The 18,089-nt window shown below is 48.9% G+C and overlaps 1 protein-coding gene across 26 annotated transcripts in view; it reads right to left on the bottom strand.

The window, feature by feature from the left end:
• PDE4DIP (phosphodiesterase 4D interacting protein) overlaps positions 1 to 18,089 on the bottom strand; it is a 213,783-nt gene that overhangs the window by 7,818 nt on the left and 187,876 nt on the right. For 18 of the 26 annotated variants that reach the window (XM_059138369.1, XM_059138393.1, XM_059138389.1 and 15 more), the window contains 10 exons: positions 17,858 to 17,909; positions 16,553 to 16,776; positions 15,787 to 15,939; positions 13,659 to 13,844; positions 10,060 to 10,311; positions 8,946 to 9,077; positions 8,177 to 8,296; positions 6,152 to 6,341; positions 5,138 to 5,262; positions 1,410 to 1,634 (listed from right to left, as the gene is read on the bottom strand). In XM_059138369.1, coding sequence (XP_058994352.1) covers positions 1,410 to 1,634; positions 5,138 to 5,262; positions 6,152 to 6,341; positions 8,177 to 8,296; positions 8,946 to 9,077; positions 10,060 to 10,311; positions 13,659 to 13,844; positions 15,787 to 15,939; positions 16,553 to 16,776; positions 17,858 to 17,909 — 1,659 coding nt within the window. The remainder of the gene's footprint in view (positions 1 to 1,409; positions 1,635 to 5,137; positions 5,263 to 6,151; positions 6,342 to 8,176; positions 8,297 to 8,945; positions 9,078 to 10,059; positions 10,312 to 13,658; positions 13,845 to 15,786; positions 15,940 to 16,552; positions 16,777 to 17,857; positions 17,910 to 18,089) is intronic. The other 8 variants (XM_059138376.1, XM_059138391.1, XM_059138392.1 and 5 more) reach the window with 2 other exon arrangements.

The raw sequence follows: 18,089 nt of genomic DNA, 5'->3' as shown, positions 1-18,089 counted from the left end.
GCCTAGAACCAGATCTCCAGCTCAGGCCACTGTGGTGGGTAAGGAGAGGGCACAGTGTCGGAGTCACTGGGGCTGAGCCCTGGCTGGGGTCATGGGGACACAGTGACGGAGGAAAGCTGGGCCAGGAGGGCAGAGTGGGGAGTTATAACTGAACACTACAACCATCACGGCTCCCCCAGGGGGAGCCAGGCATTCACCTATTTATGGCTGAGCAGTTACTATGGGACACAGTTCACGTGACACTTTCTCATCTAATGGCCACAACACAGGATCTTGGAAGTGTCACCTTCATTTGACAAGTGAGGTCAGTGCCTAATTGGTGAAAGTCTAGCAGGACCAGGGGGAAAAGCTAAGGATTAACATGCCCCAGGAAGAGCAGGCAGGAACGTGTCTGAAAGCTCATCTTTAGAGAATCTTGAGAAGAAATGGCTCCTACTGAAATAAAATTGAAAATAGGGTCCTGGGGGTGAGAGAAGATGGCTAATTAAAAAAAGAAAAGAATAAGTTGAAATGAGTGTGTCAAGATGGAGGGCAACAGTACTAACATTCAGACTGAAGCTAGGCGAAGGGGGCTGGATGAAGGACATTGAGAAGAGAGGGAGAGAGCAGGCAAGGCAGTATCTGGAAGGGCAGACGCGGAGGGGAGGGGTGGGGAGGAGATGACAGCCACTGGGAATAAAGGGAGCTATCATCCCCCTGCTTTCCACAACCAGCATTGCCTGCGGGACGGGAATGGTTTCCACTCAGCTGAGCTCCCCTCCAATCAGGGAATGGGAATCTGGAAGGCAAGCGATACCGAGACAGAGGCTGGTGAGGAGGAAGGCCAGCAGCTGGAAATAAAAACATCCAGTTCGAATCCTGGGTCTTAGCTGGTTAATGTCTCAATCTCAAAGTTTTCCCACATTGAAATATGAAAGTAAAACCTCCCTTACCTCAGATGAAACAGTTTGGAAAATTGTTTGAAAACTCGTGGTAAATTTTAAAGCACTCCACAAGTACAAGGAATAGATATTAACTCACAAGCTATTAACTATTGAGCGATGCATACCGTGTCAGGCACTTATAAATTATTGCACTTAAGGCTTAATTACCATATTACCATATAAGATACATATGATTGTCCATAAGATACATATGATTATTGTCCTCACCTTGAAGATGAGGAAAGTAAGGCTTCAGTACCTGGGGACTTCAAACACCTTGCCCAAGGCAAGCAACTTGTACCCGCAAACTCAGAATCTGGGGCCTGAGCCAGCTGGTACCCTCATTCCCACCCTCTCACCCAAGGTTGTAGATTGAAACAACTCTGATTTCACCAGGACCCTAAGGAGTGTGGAAGAGGGAAGATCCCTTCCACCACAGACATCCTGGCCACTGCCCCACTGGCATGGTGCCCCTGCCCTTCCTACCTTGGAGGAGCGGTTGCTGGTTTCCAGGGTCCTCCTGGTGGGTGGAGGAGGGGCTGAGGCTGGCTTTGCTCCCCCTGCCATCCAACTGCTGCTCCAGCCTCAATCTCAGACAGCTGTTCACCTGGATGCTTTGCTCCAGCTGCCCTCGCAAAGCTCGGATCTCTGCCACCAGGTGGCTCAGCTCACTGCTCAAAGGGACCTGGAGACAGGCTTCCCAGGTGGGAGCTGAAAGAAGAGAGAGAGAAGGGGTGTGGTGGCTCAGATCCAAGCTTTTCCAAGCATTTGTCAGAACACTCCTCAGGCATTCCTTTCTACTCTGGACCCTGCTGTCCTCTTAGGGCCCCAGGAGGCAAGGCCTTTGGGATGGAGCTGCCTCCTTTTGCTGCGTGGGTCTCCCACTCACTGAGCGAGATACCACACACTGGAACTGCCTCGAGGCTCATGTGACCCACCTGCATCTGGAGAGCCTTCCATGAGCAGGTGGGGTCAAAGCCTATTATTATTTGACTTCCACGGTCACCCTGGTCCTACAGGCCAGAGAGCAGGGTCTTCAGAGATAGGGCAGTTCGGCACTGGGCTAGAGAAGTCCTGGGGATTTGGGAGGAGGAAAGCTGATGCCTCAGTGCTCAGGGGTCACAGCAGAAAGGAGGAGGAGGTCACGAGGGAGAGGAGACGAGGCACCGGGCCTTTCGCAGGCAGCATGGAGGAACGCGAGTCTCTCTAGAGGCCAGGGGTCACAACTCACTGAACTAGTCTACTTCACCACGCTTTTGTTTTGTTTTAAATCTCTGTTTGCTATCACAGTCTGTTTCTTTGTACTAGGGATGAAGACAGCTAAGAAATATTCTACTAAACCACATATCTTATCTGAAAGCTTGAAGCCAAATAGATTTCAAAAAGTGGAATTTGGTTTGGTGTTTAGGAAGGCCAGAGGATCCGTACGCCATCTCTCATGTAGCCCACATACCAGGTTGTCTCTGGGCCACAGGCCTTTAGGCAAATACATTCATATTTCCATGACGAGCCGGGTGAACATTACCACTGAGTGGGGTTAAGTCAAGTCTGTGGATACCACTTTGGTCACTTCAGACAGGTTTTGTGACCGAATGAGTATGTGAAAGAGCTACCACAAGAATTCATGGTTCTCATGGGATTATAGAATTAAGGATAAGAATCTATGGGGTTTCAGAGATAGGAGCTTTAAAATGACTCCTAAAACAACCATAAGAAGGGAAAAAGGCATGAAAGAGGATGTAGTCAGGCTGAAGGGATTCTTTTTCCTCTGTTGTATGAAAACAAAATTGAAAGGAAAAAAAAAAAATCAAACTAAATTTACAAATGAAAAACTGTTCCCAAGAAGTTCGTAGAGAAAGGCTTCTCCAAGCTGTTACCACAAGTTATAAGGGATAAGAGTTTACTATGAGAAATTTTCTGGAAACATCCCATATTTTCTATTTTTACTCATTTGCATTATGTTTTTATGATCACCATAGTAACCAAATACTGCTAGAGCGTCTTATAAGGAGGCCGGAGGTCTCCTTATAAGGCGGGAGGCAACTCTCCCTGAGAAGTCCTCATGGGGCACCTGCAGTCTATGGTTAGTATCGACCAACCCCAAAGCTCCATGAAGCTCCTTCCTATCTTTCTTTCCCTATATCCAAATCCTCACAAAGTTTTGCTTCTTTCTAAAAATGTTGTCTTCTATCCATTCCTCTTTATCTTCCCAACGGCACCTTAGATCAGACTCTCCTCATGTAAATACCCCATAACCACACCCATTCAGTGGGTTTCCCTTATTTGAGTGTCTCCCGACTGCAGTGTGTCCCACTAGTCTGAGAGTTCTGTTCCCATCAAGTATCTGTTTTGTTTGGGAAAACGTACTTACTCATTTTCCATGGCCCACTCTGTAGAATGTAAACTTCCATGGTACTTCATAGCTCCTCTATAAACCAGCAACCATCTCAACTGACCGGACTTCTCACACTCCCTGATACAAAGCTCTCCAAGGGGAAGGCTGGACCCGGTGCTCCCAGGAGTTCCGGGAGCTATTCTCTCAGCCTGCGGTGCCCCTGATACTTCTTCAAGTTCTGGTTCACCTTCTCATCAGCAAGTTAGGAAATCCAATCAGTCTTTATGAAAATTCAAATTTGGCTGAATATTGAAAATTCTGTATTGCTTAAGGAATTTTTTAACAGATCATTAAAAAAATTAGAATTGAAAGGCCTAAACATCCCATCCAAAGCAAGAGCTGTTTCTATGGGATCCTTGACAAGTCATCCCTTTCTATTTAAAGGGGCTTGGATGGGAGACTTATTCCTTCACAAACTAACAATTCCATCCCTCGAAATCTCTAGTGGTCAGGAAGGCATAAGAATGATGTAAGTCCAAATTCTACAGCCCTTTATTCTTTGATGGCCCTTGTTCAGACCTCTAAAGAGATGCCAAACACAACAGCTCTTTTTCACCTGATAGTTCTTCAAATATTTAAAACCAGGTCTCATCTCCTTGTGATCTTGTCCAGGCTGAAAATTGTTGTTTCTCTGACAGTTCAAGATTTCTGGTCACCCAGCATGGTGGCTCCTGTCTTCACTTTGCTCCCTGGTTTGCCAAAGTCCCTTTTACAAGGTGGTGTCCCACAATCTAACAATATTTCTGATACGGTCTCTCACCCTACTGTGGTCTCAGGTTGAACTGGTTTTTGTAGCAACCTTTGCCTACAAGTTCCTTGTCCCAGCGGGTTTCTAAGTAACTCCCTATTCTCAAGTCCATGAATGGCTAGAGAGCCAGACCTTCTGATCCTGTACCTCTGATATTTTTAATCAAGCTCAGGGTTTCTTTTTATCTTTTCTAAATTTCTTTTATTTTTTTAAAGATTTTATTGATTTATTTGACAGAGATCACAAGCAGGCAGAGAGGCAGGCAGAGAGAGAGGTGGAAGCAGGCTCTCCGCTGAGCAGAGAACCTGATGTGGGCTCGATCCCAGGACCCTGACATCATGACTTGAGCTGAAAGCAGAGGCTTCACCCCCTGAGACACCTACATGCCCCAATCTTTTCTAAATTTCATCATATTGACATCAGTACTCTGTTCCAGCCTGGTTGGAGTTACTAACTTGATGTTCACAATACCCTCCCCAATTTGAACAACAATGGAGAAATAGAAGAAGATTCTCCAACATGAGATCAGTATTTTAAAGCAGGTGGCAAAAAGTCCTCAATAAAACAGTTTAAAATTTAAATCCAGGCTTGGAATTTAGATCCTAACAGAGGTATTTCTGTAGATGTTGTGCATCTTTTAACTTTCTCCCTGGGGAACGCGTCAGGGTAGGAGCAGAGGGCCCGCTGTACTGGCTGCATGGGGGCAATATGTATAACTCAAAATATTCAAGAGCTTCTCACATGATGGTGCCATCAGGACAGTTCTTTGAATTTTTTTTTTAAGTCCCTGTATAACCTGGACTTTGCTCAACTTTTCTCTGGCCACCTAGGCAGGCAGAGTTGGACTCTTATCTAACTACTTTTAAGGATGTCTTGGATGGATCTTGCACATGTCACCAACCTCTGGGCTTTACATGAGAGAACAACTTTGTTCTTACTGGGAGCCCCAGACCTGGCTGAGGCAGAACTCTGTAGCTTTCCAGAGCTCTACGACTCCCAGGGTAAGGACCTCTTCAGAATCCTAAGTAAGGGCAGGGAGCTCACTGGGGAGGGGAGAGGGAGAACACATACCTTTCAGCCCTTTCTTGGAATTGCCATAAAGCGCCTCGTAGATCTGTAGCTCCGACTGGAGGGACTGGAAGAGCTGCTGTTTCTCCTCACACTGCTGCTGCAGGAGGGTGAGCTTGTGCTGCAGCCTGCACGGGGGAGGCAAGGGCCCGCTGAGCGCCTGGCGCTCCCCTGCCACCTGCTGTCAGCCAGCCTTCGCATCATGGGGCTTTAGCCCTAGATGTCAACCCAGGGGTCGTGAAGACCATTACTTTTACTTTACGGATGTGGAAACAGAGGCTCTGAGAGGTGAAGTAACTTTGCTTGATATCATGCCATTAGCTACGTTAGTTGGGAAGTAACTTTGCTTGATGTCATGCCATTAGCTACATTAGTTGGGAGCAGACACACAAGCTCCGTATTCTTCCTGCCCCTATGGTGCTCTATTCCTGGTGATAGGCAGTCATAGGGTTTATGTCGGGGATGCGCATGATGACTGGTGGGGATGCTTCCTACGTTACAGTGAGACCAATATCCTTAAACTAACAGGAAGGATGAGAACATTTTTTTTCTCCAGGATCTGATACGCTGAACCCCCCCCCCCTTTTTTTTTAAAGACGGATCTGAGAGAGACAGAGATCACTTGCCTGCAAGCGGTAGGAGGAGCAGAAGAGGAGGGAGAAGAGGAGGGAAAGAATCCCAAACAGACTCCAAGCTGAGCGCCAAACCCAGTGCAGGGCTCATTCTCATGACCCCAAGATAATGACCCGAGCCAAAATCAACAGCTGGACACTTAACCAACTGAGCCACCCAGGTGCCCCTCGTATGCTGAAGCCTTCTAAAATAAGGTTTTTCTCTCCCAACTTTGGAGTGAAAAGGCATTCTCAGAGAAGTCCTTCCTTCTGCTCAAACTCATCCATAAATCAGGAATAGCAGAGGGGAAACTGAGGGCCCCCAAAGGCTCCAATACCTGTCTTGTCAATATCCCATTAAATCTGAAAACAGGGCCCCCTTCCTTCTTATCAGGCTCCCCCTTACCTGGAGTCTTTCTCCTGGAGGGACAGGCGTTCCTCCTGGAAATGCAAGATCTCCTGTTGCTTCTCCTTCAAGTCTTCCAGAAGCTGCTGCCGTTCCCCCTTTTGGCGCTCCAGCTCCATCTCCAGCTCTTGAAGCCGGGATCGAGAGGACAGCAGGGCCTCTTTCAGGCGTTCCGTCTCCTGGGAGTGCTCTGGGGAACAGAACACAGGACGACTTACACTGTGGGGGCAGAGGCTGGCAGGACAAGGAGCCCAAGCTCCTCCATCCTGACGGGCAGAACTAAGGCAATGGGAATGCAAGCTGATGCCGCATCTGCTTAGAAAAACAGAGGGTGTCAGCTCATTACATCCACACACCCTGGGGAATGTGGAGTCTCCATCTTTGCAATGCCCTTGATCTTCTGCTTTCACAAGGTCTACCCTGCTATTAGAGAAAACGCTGAGGTTTCTTTCTTTCCTCCTTTCCTTCCTTCCTTCTTGCCTTCATTCCTTCTTCCCTTCCTTCCTTCCTTCCTTCCTTCCTCCCTTTTCTTTGAGAATTTATTTATTTATCTGAAAGAGAGAGACAAAGCAGGAGCAGCAGGGAGGAAGCAGAGGGAGAGGAAGAAGCAGACTCCTCTCCCTGCTGAGCAGGGGGCTCCATCCCAGGACCCTGGGTTCATGATCTGAGCCAAAGGCAGGTGCTTAACCAACTGAGCCACCCAGGTGCCCCCAAAGCTGTGGTTTCTTTCTTTTTCTTTTTTTCCAAAGATTCTATATATTTATTTGACAGACAGAGATCACAAGTAGGCAGAGAGGCAGGCAGAGAGAAAGGGGGAAGCAGGCTCCCGAGGAGCAGAGAGCGGGGGATCATGACCTGAGCTGAAGGCAGAGGTCTTAACCCACTGAGCCACCCAGGTGCCCCAAACGCTGTGGTTTCTAATGCTCACTATTTTCTAAGTTCACACACCCTCTGTGTGATAATCCTTTCTTTAATTTTGCCAAAGAGCAGCATCAAGATTTCTTGTCTATAGTTTTTAGAATATATTATATTCGTCAATTTGAAAATGGGGACATCTGTCCTTTTCTGGGCTTGTGGAATCTCAATAACTTGCATGATTTCCCAGACACTAAGGACAGGGGCTCTGAGAACCAGGCTGCAGGAGCTGTCAGTCTACCAGGGGGAAGTCCCTGGGCCTGGCCCACTGTGCTTTTCCACATCTTAGTGACTTCTCCCCACTGAGGTCTGTGCTAGCCTGTCCCGGCATGCAAAGATGGTTTAGCAGTTACGTCTTCTCTCTTCTCTGTTATGTCTCGTTACTTCCCCATCAGTGACCTCTCCCCTCACATCTTCCTGCTCTGAAGAGGCAGATTTAAAAACAACACTTGCTATCTCTTCCTGTTCCACAACATTCTGGGCTTAATCCTTTAGGAAAGTATTAGTCTTTCATGACTATTCAATAAATATTTGCAGATAAATATAATTTTTATTGACCATATATTGATTTGATCAAGTCAATTGACACTAAGGTTAGCTGCCCCCCAGTCACAGAGGAAATGATGCCCCCCCTCCCTTGGATGTCCATCAAATAGTGTTGGGAATGCTCTGGAGGACATCTGGCTGGTGCTTCCAGGCACAGAGTCCTGAGGATTACTGAGCAGAGAGGAGCCGGAACTGGGTGAGTGAGGGGAAGCAGTGAGGAGACGGGGAGAGACACATGATGCTGCAGTAAAGTCTGGACAGGGAGAACAGACACCTAACTGGTAGCCAGTTCATAACTAATGACTGAGTATCTGAGTATCTGTGGTTTGCACAGAGGTGGTGGGTTTCCTAGAGCTATCTTTGTACCGAGTACCTGGGAGTGTGAAGGCCCACAGTTGGGACCTCTCAGGAAGTAACCCCTTCTAGACTGAGAACCACATGGGACCTTGGGTTGGTGGATCTGGTTAGCTGTTATTTCCACCTTCTCTTGGCTTCAACGGTGATTGGTGTGGCCAGGACGAAAGGGACCGGGAAGGAGCGCAGTGTGTGGCTTTTACCACCCACCTCTAGAAACATGACTCAGCTGAGCCTGAAGGCTCCGGTTTTCTTCCTTAAGGACTCTGTTCTCATTGTAGAGCTGCGGTGTGGGTTCTAGGCCAGGGCTGTAGAAACTGGAGGTAGATCCTGTCCCAGAAAGTGTAAGCAGACACATTACACATTAGGGTAACAGATGCTTTCCAGAAACTACCCATTCTGTCCCTCCAGAAATACTGTCCCAACCCAGCAGGAGTGTCTGGGTCCCCAAGACCTGGACCCCAAGCATGGCGGGCCAAGTGCCTGCTTTCTGTTCAGGCCCCACCACGTGCCCGAGCTGCAGCTGTTCCAGAGGCTCTTGTCCCCACAGGAGCCACCGCAGGGCTGGGGGCAGGACAAGGGCATGTAGAAGGATTGGCGTCCAAGGGACCCAAGCCCGAGAGGAGAGTGTTGGGAGAATGGCCGCCTTGGTGAGTGGCTACGGGAGGGCACCCACTGAGCGGGCTCCACCATGTGCCAATCCCATGACAAGGTGGAGAGGTCAGCAGGCACATATACAAGCAGACTAAGGACGGGCTGGGAAGTCAGACGCCCTGCAGACACGCCTTGTTAGCTCTGCCAGGAGGAAAGTTCTCTCTTAGCTCTAAGTGAGGATAAGAGCACCTGCCCCCCCTGCCTTGCCGGACTGTTCGGAAGGAGCAAGTAGAGAAAAGCCCAACACATGCTTTGGAAAGCATGAAGCCCAGCCTCCAGAGGCTCCCCAGTTATGGCAGTATGGGAGGCTCTGGGCCTCTCCTACCGCTCCCACGGGCTGCACAGCTGAGCCGGTGTTCAAGCTGCTCCCGCAGCCGGTCGTTGATGCAGATGGACTCCTCCAGGCGCTGGCGCAGGTTCCGGATCTCTCCAAGATGTTCCTCCAGCAGGTCAGCCCCTGCAGCCATCCCGTCAGGACCGGGGAGAGGTGCGAGATGAGGAATCCTGGTCACCAGGGGGGCCCAGGTGGAAGTGGGGCACAGCCAGTGGCTCCTCAGCAGGATCCCTAAACATCCCCACCCTTCCACCAACTGCATTTTCTCACATGGGCACTCAGGAACACAGCAACTTTGCTTAAAGAGGAAACGGGCTGTCAAACCCAGGAGACCTCGTGAAGCATGCCCCAGGGGCCTCCTCCTACACACAGTTAAGTGTGAGGGAGTTTCAAGATTATTTAATTATTTGAGAGAGAGAGTGCATGAGCAGGTTGGGGGGGGGGCACAAAGAGAGGGAGAAGCAGACTTTCCACTGAGCAGGGAGCCCTCGATGTGGGGCTCGATCCAAGGACCCTGAGATCATGACCTGAGCTGAAGGCAGACACTTAACCAGCTGAGCCACCCAGGTGCCCCAAAATATGAGGGAGTTTTAAATGTAAGTGTACGGTGACCAGTGTAACCGGTGAGGGTGAGGGAGTTCCACATGGTTTAGAAAAATAACTGAAGTGTCGGGAAATGTATGGTGAGTTGAGTGTGACTTTCTCCTGAGTGTGTTAGGGAAGACTTCACTCTAGCCTGATATCGTTATTCTTATGGATACTTGACGGAATAGTCTTTAACGAGGCATCAAGCCCTTCCTCCAGCCTCAGTGAGGAGGCATAAGGTAGAAGTCCATGGATATAAACTTCCCCTGTGTGGTTAATGACATGAACGTGAGAGCACAAGGTGTGTCTCTGACTTTCCCAATTCCCTGAACAGCACTGAGGCCATGGGCAGGGAGGCTGAAGCAGGGCACTTAGGAAGGCCCAGCACAGATAGGACCCTGTCATTTTACCCCCACTCTGTAAGCCAGGGACTAGAGAAATGAAAAACGCCCCTGCCCAGCTAGGAGACTCTAAATGAGATTTCATTTCACAGACCGACCTGTTGGGCTTTATGTTTTACCTGTGGGTTTGGAGTTAAGCTGACACACAGAGGATCCTGAGGACAGGTCGCCTGATACACTCCCTTTCTGAGGCCTCATCACATCCCACTGGCTGCCGCTGCCCAGATAGCTGGGCTCCAGGATTCTGCCCAGTTCTGGGCCGCCCCTCAGTGGAGAGTGGGGCTGGGCGGGGTTGAGATAGTGAGAAGAGCTGGCTTCTAAATGGTTGCTTGGCAATGCAGATGGGGAAGCAGGATGCACGGTGCTGACACCTGGGCAGAAAGAAACCAGAGTGAGGAAGAGAGGATTGGAAGGGAAGGACCAGGAAGGAAGTGTGGGATTGCTAAAAGTGGACACCAAAGGGGACATGTGCGATGTCAGAAATGCCAGTCCATTGTGGAATACCAGTTAGATGAAGACCATAACCTAGAAGCCATAACTTTCACCTCATGTGTTTGCTGGCATGAGACACCAAGAGGCGGAGGATGGACAAAGTATGTGGAAGTCACCAGTGTACACAAAGGAAAAGTCCAGAGGCTGCACTCCTGGCTTCTACTAAAATTCCTCACGATACAGTCCAGGAAAGTTCTGGAAGGAGAACTCAGTCCCAAAGTTGGAGGATATAGCACATTCCTATTCATAGATGTGCTCAATGTTAGCATCCATGGAGGGATGTGGGAACTTTCATTTAACATGAGGCTGATGCTCTCATAGATCTTCGGAAATCATGGGCTTTCCCCTGAGCCAAATCATCTCTGCTTCTATGTGAAAAGAAGTCCAGGCTGTGGGAGAGACAGAGAGAGGTGGGCAGGGCTGTAGTTTAGGATATTCCTATTCAGAAGACTCCTTTCCTTCAGGGATTATCAGCATGGGCAGCATAGTAAGCAGGTAGCTTGACCTAAGCAAAGAGGAAGAGGTCATCATTCCCTCCAACCAAGCCAAACTCCTCTGAGGGGATAATGCAATTGGCTACTTGTCAACTTTTAATCTCCATTTGTAACTGGTTCTCAAACTTATCCACACACTACAGTCACCTCGGAAAATGTAAACAAACACATACTGATGCCTGGACCTCCCAGAGATTTTGCCTTAACTGGGGATACAGCTTGGGCACTGGATGTTTTAAAACCATCCCAGGTGATTCTCATTGGCAGCAAAGTTTGAGAAGTACCCATCATGGGTCTCTCCTTCCTCAATCTGCAAAATAATAGATGTCCATTAGGATCACTGGGGGATGAAAAATGTCAGCATCTGAATCTTTTTTTTTTTTTTTTTTAAGTAGGCTCCATGCCCAGCATGGAGGCCAAAGTGGGGCTTGAACTCATCACCCTGAGATCAAGACCTGAGCTGAGATCTAGAGTCAGATGCCTAACTCACTGAGAGTCACTGAGCTACCCACTTGACCCTCAACATCTAGATTTTAGTTGGGATTTGTAAAGATGTGATTTTCTGCCTCTTTCACACCCCCTTCCTCCCCAGCCCAACACAAGGCAAAGGGGGAAATCAGGGGTAGTCAACCGCTTACATTTTAACCAAGGCTATAGAAGGTTCCAAGTCTATCAGTAACAGTGATCAGCATTCTCATGTTCCTGGTTGCCCAGGCCACACAACAGAGAGCACATGCCCTAAACCATGCAAAGACGCCAGACAGACTCTAACACAAGGAGATCTTTGCCCCACGCTGCCCCAAGAAGCTGCCATGCACCACTGCCCACGTGGAAGCTTGTTTCCAAGTGGACAAGGAACACTGGTAAGCTGCCATCCCTCAGAGAGGCCTGTGCTTGAGGACAGAAAAGACAGGGCTGTCATCTTGCTCACTAAAGCTGGGACCATCCAAACTCTGGTCAATGGCTCAGACTAAGTATGACTTGATCCCATATCAACAGACCCTTTTTCATGCACAGATGTCTCCTATCACTCCTTTTGGACAAAGACAAACTGACAAATGTGGAAAGGTAAAGGAAAAGAAAAGTCAGCTAGAGATCACTCTTGCCATTTTGATATGGGACAAATTTGTTATCCGTCAAATATCAAATTCTAGATCAGAGGTTCTGATGAATTGTCTACTGATCTCTAAAGAGACAGAGAAAAGACTGTTTCAAGGGGCTTCCAGAATTTGTTGAGCTTAGCTCTGAGCAGGATGGTAACAAAACCATCCTAGACAGAAAAGGTATCATGGAAACACAGGACTGGGAGCAGAAGACCTGGACTTAAGCCATCTCTCCCACTGACTAGTAACCTTAAACAAGTAGCTCTACTCCTCTGAGCCTTAGTTCCCTGCCCGGGCTCTACCTATCACACAAGTGGTGTGAGGCTCAGGAAGACCAGGTTTGTGTTGCTGGGTTAGCCTCGACTGCTACACCTGGGTAAAGCTGTGGATAAGCAGGAGGCAGTCTTCTAGACATTTCTGCCTGCAAAAATGGGAGCTGTACAAACTCTCCTAAAAGGGGTGTTATCTAATTGGTTCTGGGAATCAAACTGGGACAGAGTAGACTAGAGAGTGTGGTCACTTTCAGGATTGACATAAGAAACAAGCTGGGCTAAATGACGATGGGGACTTCAGTATGAATTCTCAGCTGTGGTCCTAGGTCACTGGACACTGTGACTGGTTTCCCTTACCATCAATCTCTGGCTCATCTGAGCCTTTATTTATTTATTTATTTACTTACTTACTTACTTATTTATTTTTAAGACACACAGAATGTGGTTTTAAGGTAACATCAAACTGATTTCTAAGTTTTTTTTTTAAGCATTAAAAAAAGAGAGCATTAAGCATTAAGAGAGCATTAAGCATTTAAACATTAAAAAACTAGAAAGCAAATTCCTCATTTGAAGGTTTTTCTTCTTTTTTTCTAAGCTATAAATGACCCCACCAACAATTTTGACAATGAGTCATACAGCCCAGACATATATTGAAGCCTTTCCAAAAAGATGACCATACAGAGCCTATAACGGTTACGATCAATACGATCAAGGATCTCTGGGAGTCAGAGGACAGAATTTACAATCAGGTATCACAGCCTGTGCTTCCAGTCCGAGCCGCCAACCTGTAACCTGTCCCAGGGTAGAAATGAACCCTGTGCCCTAGGAAGTGGGGCTTTGTCACCTCTTCTGAATCCCTCTACTGCTACTACCCTTCACACCCTCAACCTAATGATGTCAGGAGCCGAACTTGATGAAGAGTGTGTTTCACAGCAGGAGACTATCATAGGCATGGAAAGGACTCCCTGGAAATGGCCACTTTGTCTCGCCTATATAGGTAAGGCACAAAAGCTCTCACCCATGCCCTGCCTGCTGACACATCACCGCTGTGTCAGGCTTTCAGGAGACTTGCTGGTATCCCACACTGGCAGCAGCAGTGGGACAGGAGCAGGTCTAGGGCCTGACGCAACGATGAGACACACACACACACACACACACACACACACACACACACCAGAAAAACAACAGTAAAGGTATTTCCCAAAAAAAGCAAGCAGGGCCACTCGCCAGTCCCCTGCTGGCAACGTGCACACCCTAGGTCGTTTTTCAAAACTCCGCCACCAAGCCAAAGCCATGCAGGGCCACATGGGGCAGGGCAGCCTGGCCCAAGCACATGAAGGCCACAGGAAGTGCTCACTTTCTCCCAGTTGTTTCTGCAGCATCTGCAGCTCCTGCTGAGCCTCTGCCAAGGAGACCACGGGGGTCTCACAGCAGCCAAGGAGGGGAGGGCCAGTGGGGCTGAAAGGCAGGAAGCTGGGTGCTGCTGAGGGCAATGGTGCCTGGGGAAGGCTAACCAGCGTGGGTATGGAGGGAAAGTGAAGGCCTAGAAACACAGAGTTGGGAAGAAAGTAGACACGTCATTAGAAAGAAAGGAATAGGGAAAAGTTGAAAATGAAACTATGTCTTGCCCTGATGTCTCCTTGGGGGGAGGCTATCATTCAGCATGGTGACAGCCAACAAGGCGAAGGGCCAGGGTTGCCACCCAAAAGCCGGGCTTAGCGGACCCCTCCTCCTTCTTCCTCGCCGGGGACTTCCGGCATACATACTCTATGCTCATCTTGGAAACAACTGGCTAAAGCAGGCAAGGTGGCATAGCTGTATCCCAGGCAGCTATGAGAGCCTTTCCCAGCTGTCCCAGGCACGGAGGGATCAGGATGTCCGCACGTTAATGTTCCCAATCACCCCTGGGTGGGAGTGGGTCCTTGCCCCTGTGACAAGACTCCCTACACCTGGAACTCCTCTGAGAGTATGAGGGCTCACCCTGAGGAGGGCAGAAGCGGGCTAGGACTGTGGGGAAATGTGCATTCCTCATGTGTGTCATTCAAGTCTCATGGACACAAACCTGAGAATCTCAAATCAACGCATTCATTCACCAAAAGAAAAATCAAGGTCTTGGTAAAGTGACTCAGACACAAGAGCTTGCATGCTGGTCTGGGCATCCAAATCACTTGGGAAAAATTCTTAAGGCGTGCAGTTGCTTCAGGCTCTGTTCTAAGTCATAAACTTTGGGAGGAGGGCTTGGAAACTTGCATTTAAAGTAGATCTCCACAGATGACCATGATGTAGCCCATCTATGAACAAGTCTTTAGGGACCCTGGGACATTCTGATGTCTGAATCTATCTTCTCTTTCCTAAAAACAGTTATATGGCAGGAAGCCTGTGGAGGGAGCAGAAACCAAGACTGATCTGTGGAGAATGCCTGCCGTGGAAAACAATGAGTACATTCTAATCACATCCCTCGCGCCAGGATGCTGATACACTGTCAGAGAAACACTGCGAGGACCCCCACATTGCCCAGTGACACAGGTCAGGCATCCTTCATGTAGGCATTCTGATTTTAAAACCCCTGGCCTTCTGCTCCGTTTGACCCCAGAGCATTTGCACAGATGTCTACAGCACTAGGCAAACAGGTTTTCCCCATGACTCCCTGGGCCAGCTGCTGCCTACTCTGGCCCAGAAACTTCGAGCCCCAGCTCAGAAAGGGTCAGAAACATCGCCTTCTTAAGATTTTGGCTGATGGGCTCTCAGGAGAAATGGGAGCCACAGAAGAACAGCACTGTGCCTTCTGCGGGCACCTTATGACAAACCACACCGAGGGCAGCCAGCTGGTTGTGGCAAGGGGTAGGAGGCAGGGACAAGGCTTGCCTTCTTCTTGCCATCGCTGGTGTGGGGCTCTAACTGAACAGCACACTCCTGGCAATTAGCTTGGGGCAGCTAAATGAAATATACCCCTCCAACTGGCTGCAGGACAGGCACTACATACGTATCAGGAGCTGCCCAGCTGTTCATAAATCCATGAATGAATGGCTATGTAATGTGAACAGAATCTTGTAGGATCCTGAAGCATCCCGAGTTGTTGCAGAGGCTTGCCCTGAAGATAAATGGGTAATGCTTCCAGGCTAGCCATGAAGTGACTTTCTTTTTGTTCTGTGGTGACTATAATCATGGGAGAGACCTCTTTTGCCTCTTTGCTCCCCAGAGTGAAATGAAAGAAAGAAATGAAAATGTTTACTTTAAAAGGATTCGCTGACTACTGGTCAAAATTGGTATTCTGATCAAAGTCTACTGCAGATCTCTGATTTGCCTAAAATATTTAGAACCAAGAAAATGCAGACACAATTGGTGGACTAGGAAGGCCTCTTGATTTCATCTAGGATCTGATGCCTAGAAGCCTCTGACAGTGGAAACATTCGTCCCTGAAGAAAAGTCAAACAGGCTGCTGAGGGAGAGGAGACAGCGCTCCCGCTGTGTTGGCTGTCGCATACCTGGATGGGCCTGGTTGGCCTCCTGGGGGGGTTTCTGGGGAGCTGGCAAGCTGATGGGGTTGCTGCTGGGTTCGGCCTTAACCCCCCGAGGTGCACTGGTTGCTGATGGCTTAGAAGACAGTACAGCAGAATGACTCGAATGATGGATGGAATCTACAAAACCCATGAATGAAAGAAAATGTTTGGTGGTCGACAAAGAACTGGAATCTGGCCTTCTATTGAGCCAGGGGTACCAGGGCAGGGCCTGGCTTTCCGGGAAAGCACCAAGCACAAACACTGTGAGCCGTGTTCATTTCCTTGCTTGCAGATAGCTTCTTGAGGGAGGCAAGCCACCTTAGGGGTGAGAGTGGGGCCCAGACCCAGAAACCATGAAAATGGCATTTCCAAATGTACCAGGTGGGAGCGACAGCATCCGTGACTGCTGACAGATACCCAGGGGACACTAGTTCAGGACATGCAGTGAGCAAGACCTCTGCAGGAGGGAGATGATGTCCCATTTGAAGAAGGAAGTCAGACAGACAGTCTGTGCTCATGAGACAATGGGGAAGAGCCTGCCTGGATGTTCTCGCTCTTCCCACTGTGCTTCCCCTTGGGTCTACCAGCTTGCAAATCCAGTGGAGACCTTGAAACAACCCCTGGAGTCAGGAGCAGAGCAAAGATCCTGAGGCACTGGGGCCTGTACTTGGGGCTTCGTCCCAGGGCCACATTCAGCCTGACACACACCAGGGAGGATCTGCAAGGCCTGGCTAGAGAAACAGGAGGTTACCTGAGTGACCACGCAGAGCCTTCTTCTCTTCGTAGTGTGTGTACTCGCTGGCTACATCCATGTCAGAGCTGGCTTCCAGCTCATCGGACAGGAAGGAGGATCTGCTGGGAGAGCGCTGGGAGTCCGACAAGTCGTGGCTGCTGGAGGGCGTGAGGGACCGGGCGTCCAGCTTGGCTTGCAGGACCTCGATCACTTTCTCCTTCTCCTGCAGCTCTCTGCTGAGCCTAGTGGGGTGGAAGGAGACAATAGGTGAAGCCAAGGGCACTGGCCCAACTTGTCCTGACCAAGGCACATGGGAAAAGCCACCTAAGTCAAGGGAACCATTCCTGTGAAGAACCATCAAGATAGCCTATCACTGATTAGGGGCGGAGAGTAGGTGGGGTGCAGTGGGAGAAAGAGGGGCAATCACTATCCAGGGCACTGGCCACGGGAGACGCTGGGAACTAGCAGAGACTCAGCCAGCCCTGTAAGGCACAGCTGCTCCAAGTGCGGCCCCAAGAACTGCTGGTTACCAGTCTCCAAGAAGGTAAGTACAGTAATGGAAGGTAAGCGGTGACAAACATGCAGCAGTCTGGCATTGCCCTTGACAACCAAGAGCAGGATGCGTGGAATCATGTGGATGATTGAGCTATAGCCCAGGTATGTGTCTGGGATGGATTAGCAATGAAAACAAAACCAAAATGCTTTGCTCTTCACCGCAGGGACTTGGAGCAGCACCACGTGGTCTAAAGCAGGCTTCTGACAGAGAGGGGCTTAGACTAGAGGCTACAGCTACGGATTTTGAGCCCATATTTTACTGTACACGGTAAGATTCTCTGCAGTGACTCATTGAAAACTGGTTCATGAAAGACCGTAGCCTCCCAGGAGTCTGCAACACCCAGGCCTTTCCCCCACCTCCCCACCCCCGAGGAACTACATTATGGTTCTTCAATTCTTTTTTTCCCCCCGGGGGAACTGGACAACTACCAAATGAGCTGCCAACGTAGCTTAGGGTAAGCCAACTCAGCAGCACAGCCTCATCTTTAAACACCCAGGAAGAAAGCAGAGGAGAGCCTTGGGGTGCCAAGGACCCCTGGAACCTGGTTAGTTTACTGTTGGATCAGACTGAGTCTAGGTTACCAAGCCTGGAGCATAATTACACAATAGAAATCAACAGAATTATAGCAAAAGAGAGGCTAAAGTGTCTCATGAATAAATGAACATGTTATAATCAGCATTTCCCTGCCCCAATTTGTAAAGTTACAGTCACCCTGGACCCCTTGGGCCTTGTTCCTGATTCCTTTATCAGATCCTATTTCAAGTTACCTGAGGGCCAGCGGTTCAAGTCCAGCTTGATCTTTCTCACTTTTATGATCCTCTGTAAGCCAAATTTAGAAAAACATGGTAAGAAATTAAATAGATTCCACTTCCTACATTATAAATGCAAGCATCTGTGAGTACAGAATGGTGATTCCTCTGTGTATGTCCAAGACATGTAGGAGAATTACTTGGAAAGGTTGCAGATTGTAGCCTCAGAGGGGAGACCTGTGGGCTCTCT

This window comes from Mustela lutreola, chromosome 10, assembly GCF_030435805.1.
Source record: "Mustela lutreola isolate mMusLut2 chromosome 10, mMusLut2.pri, whole genome shotgun sequence".
In the NCBI taxonomy this organism is placed as follows: domain Eukaryota; kingdom Metazoa; phylum Chordata; class Mammalia; order Carnivora; family Mustelidae; genus Mustela; species Mustela lutreola.
This window is presented reverse-complemented; position numbering and strand designations above follow the sequence as displayed.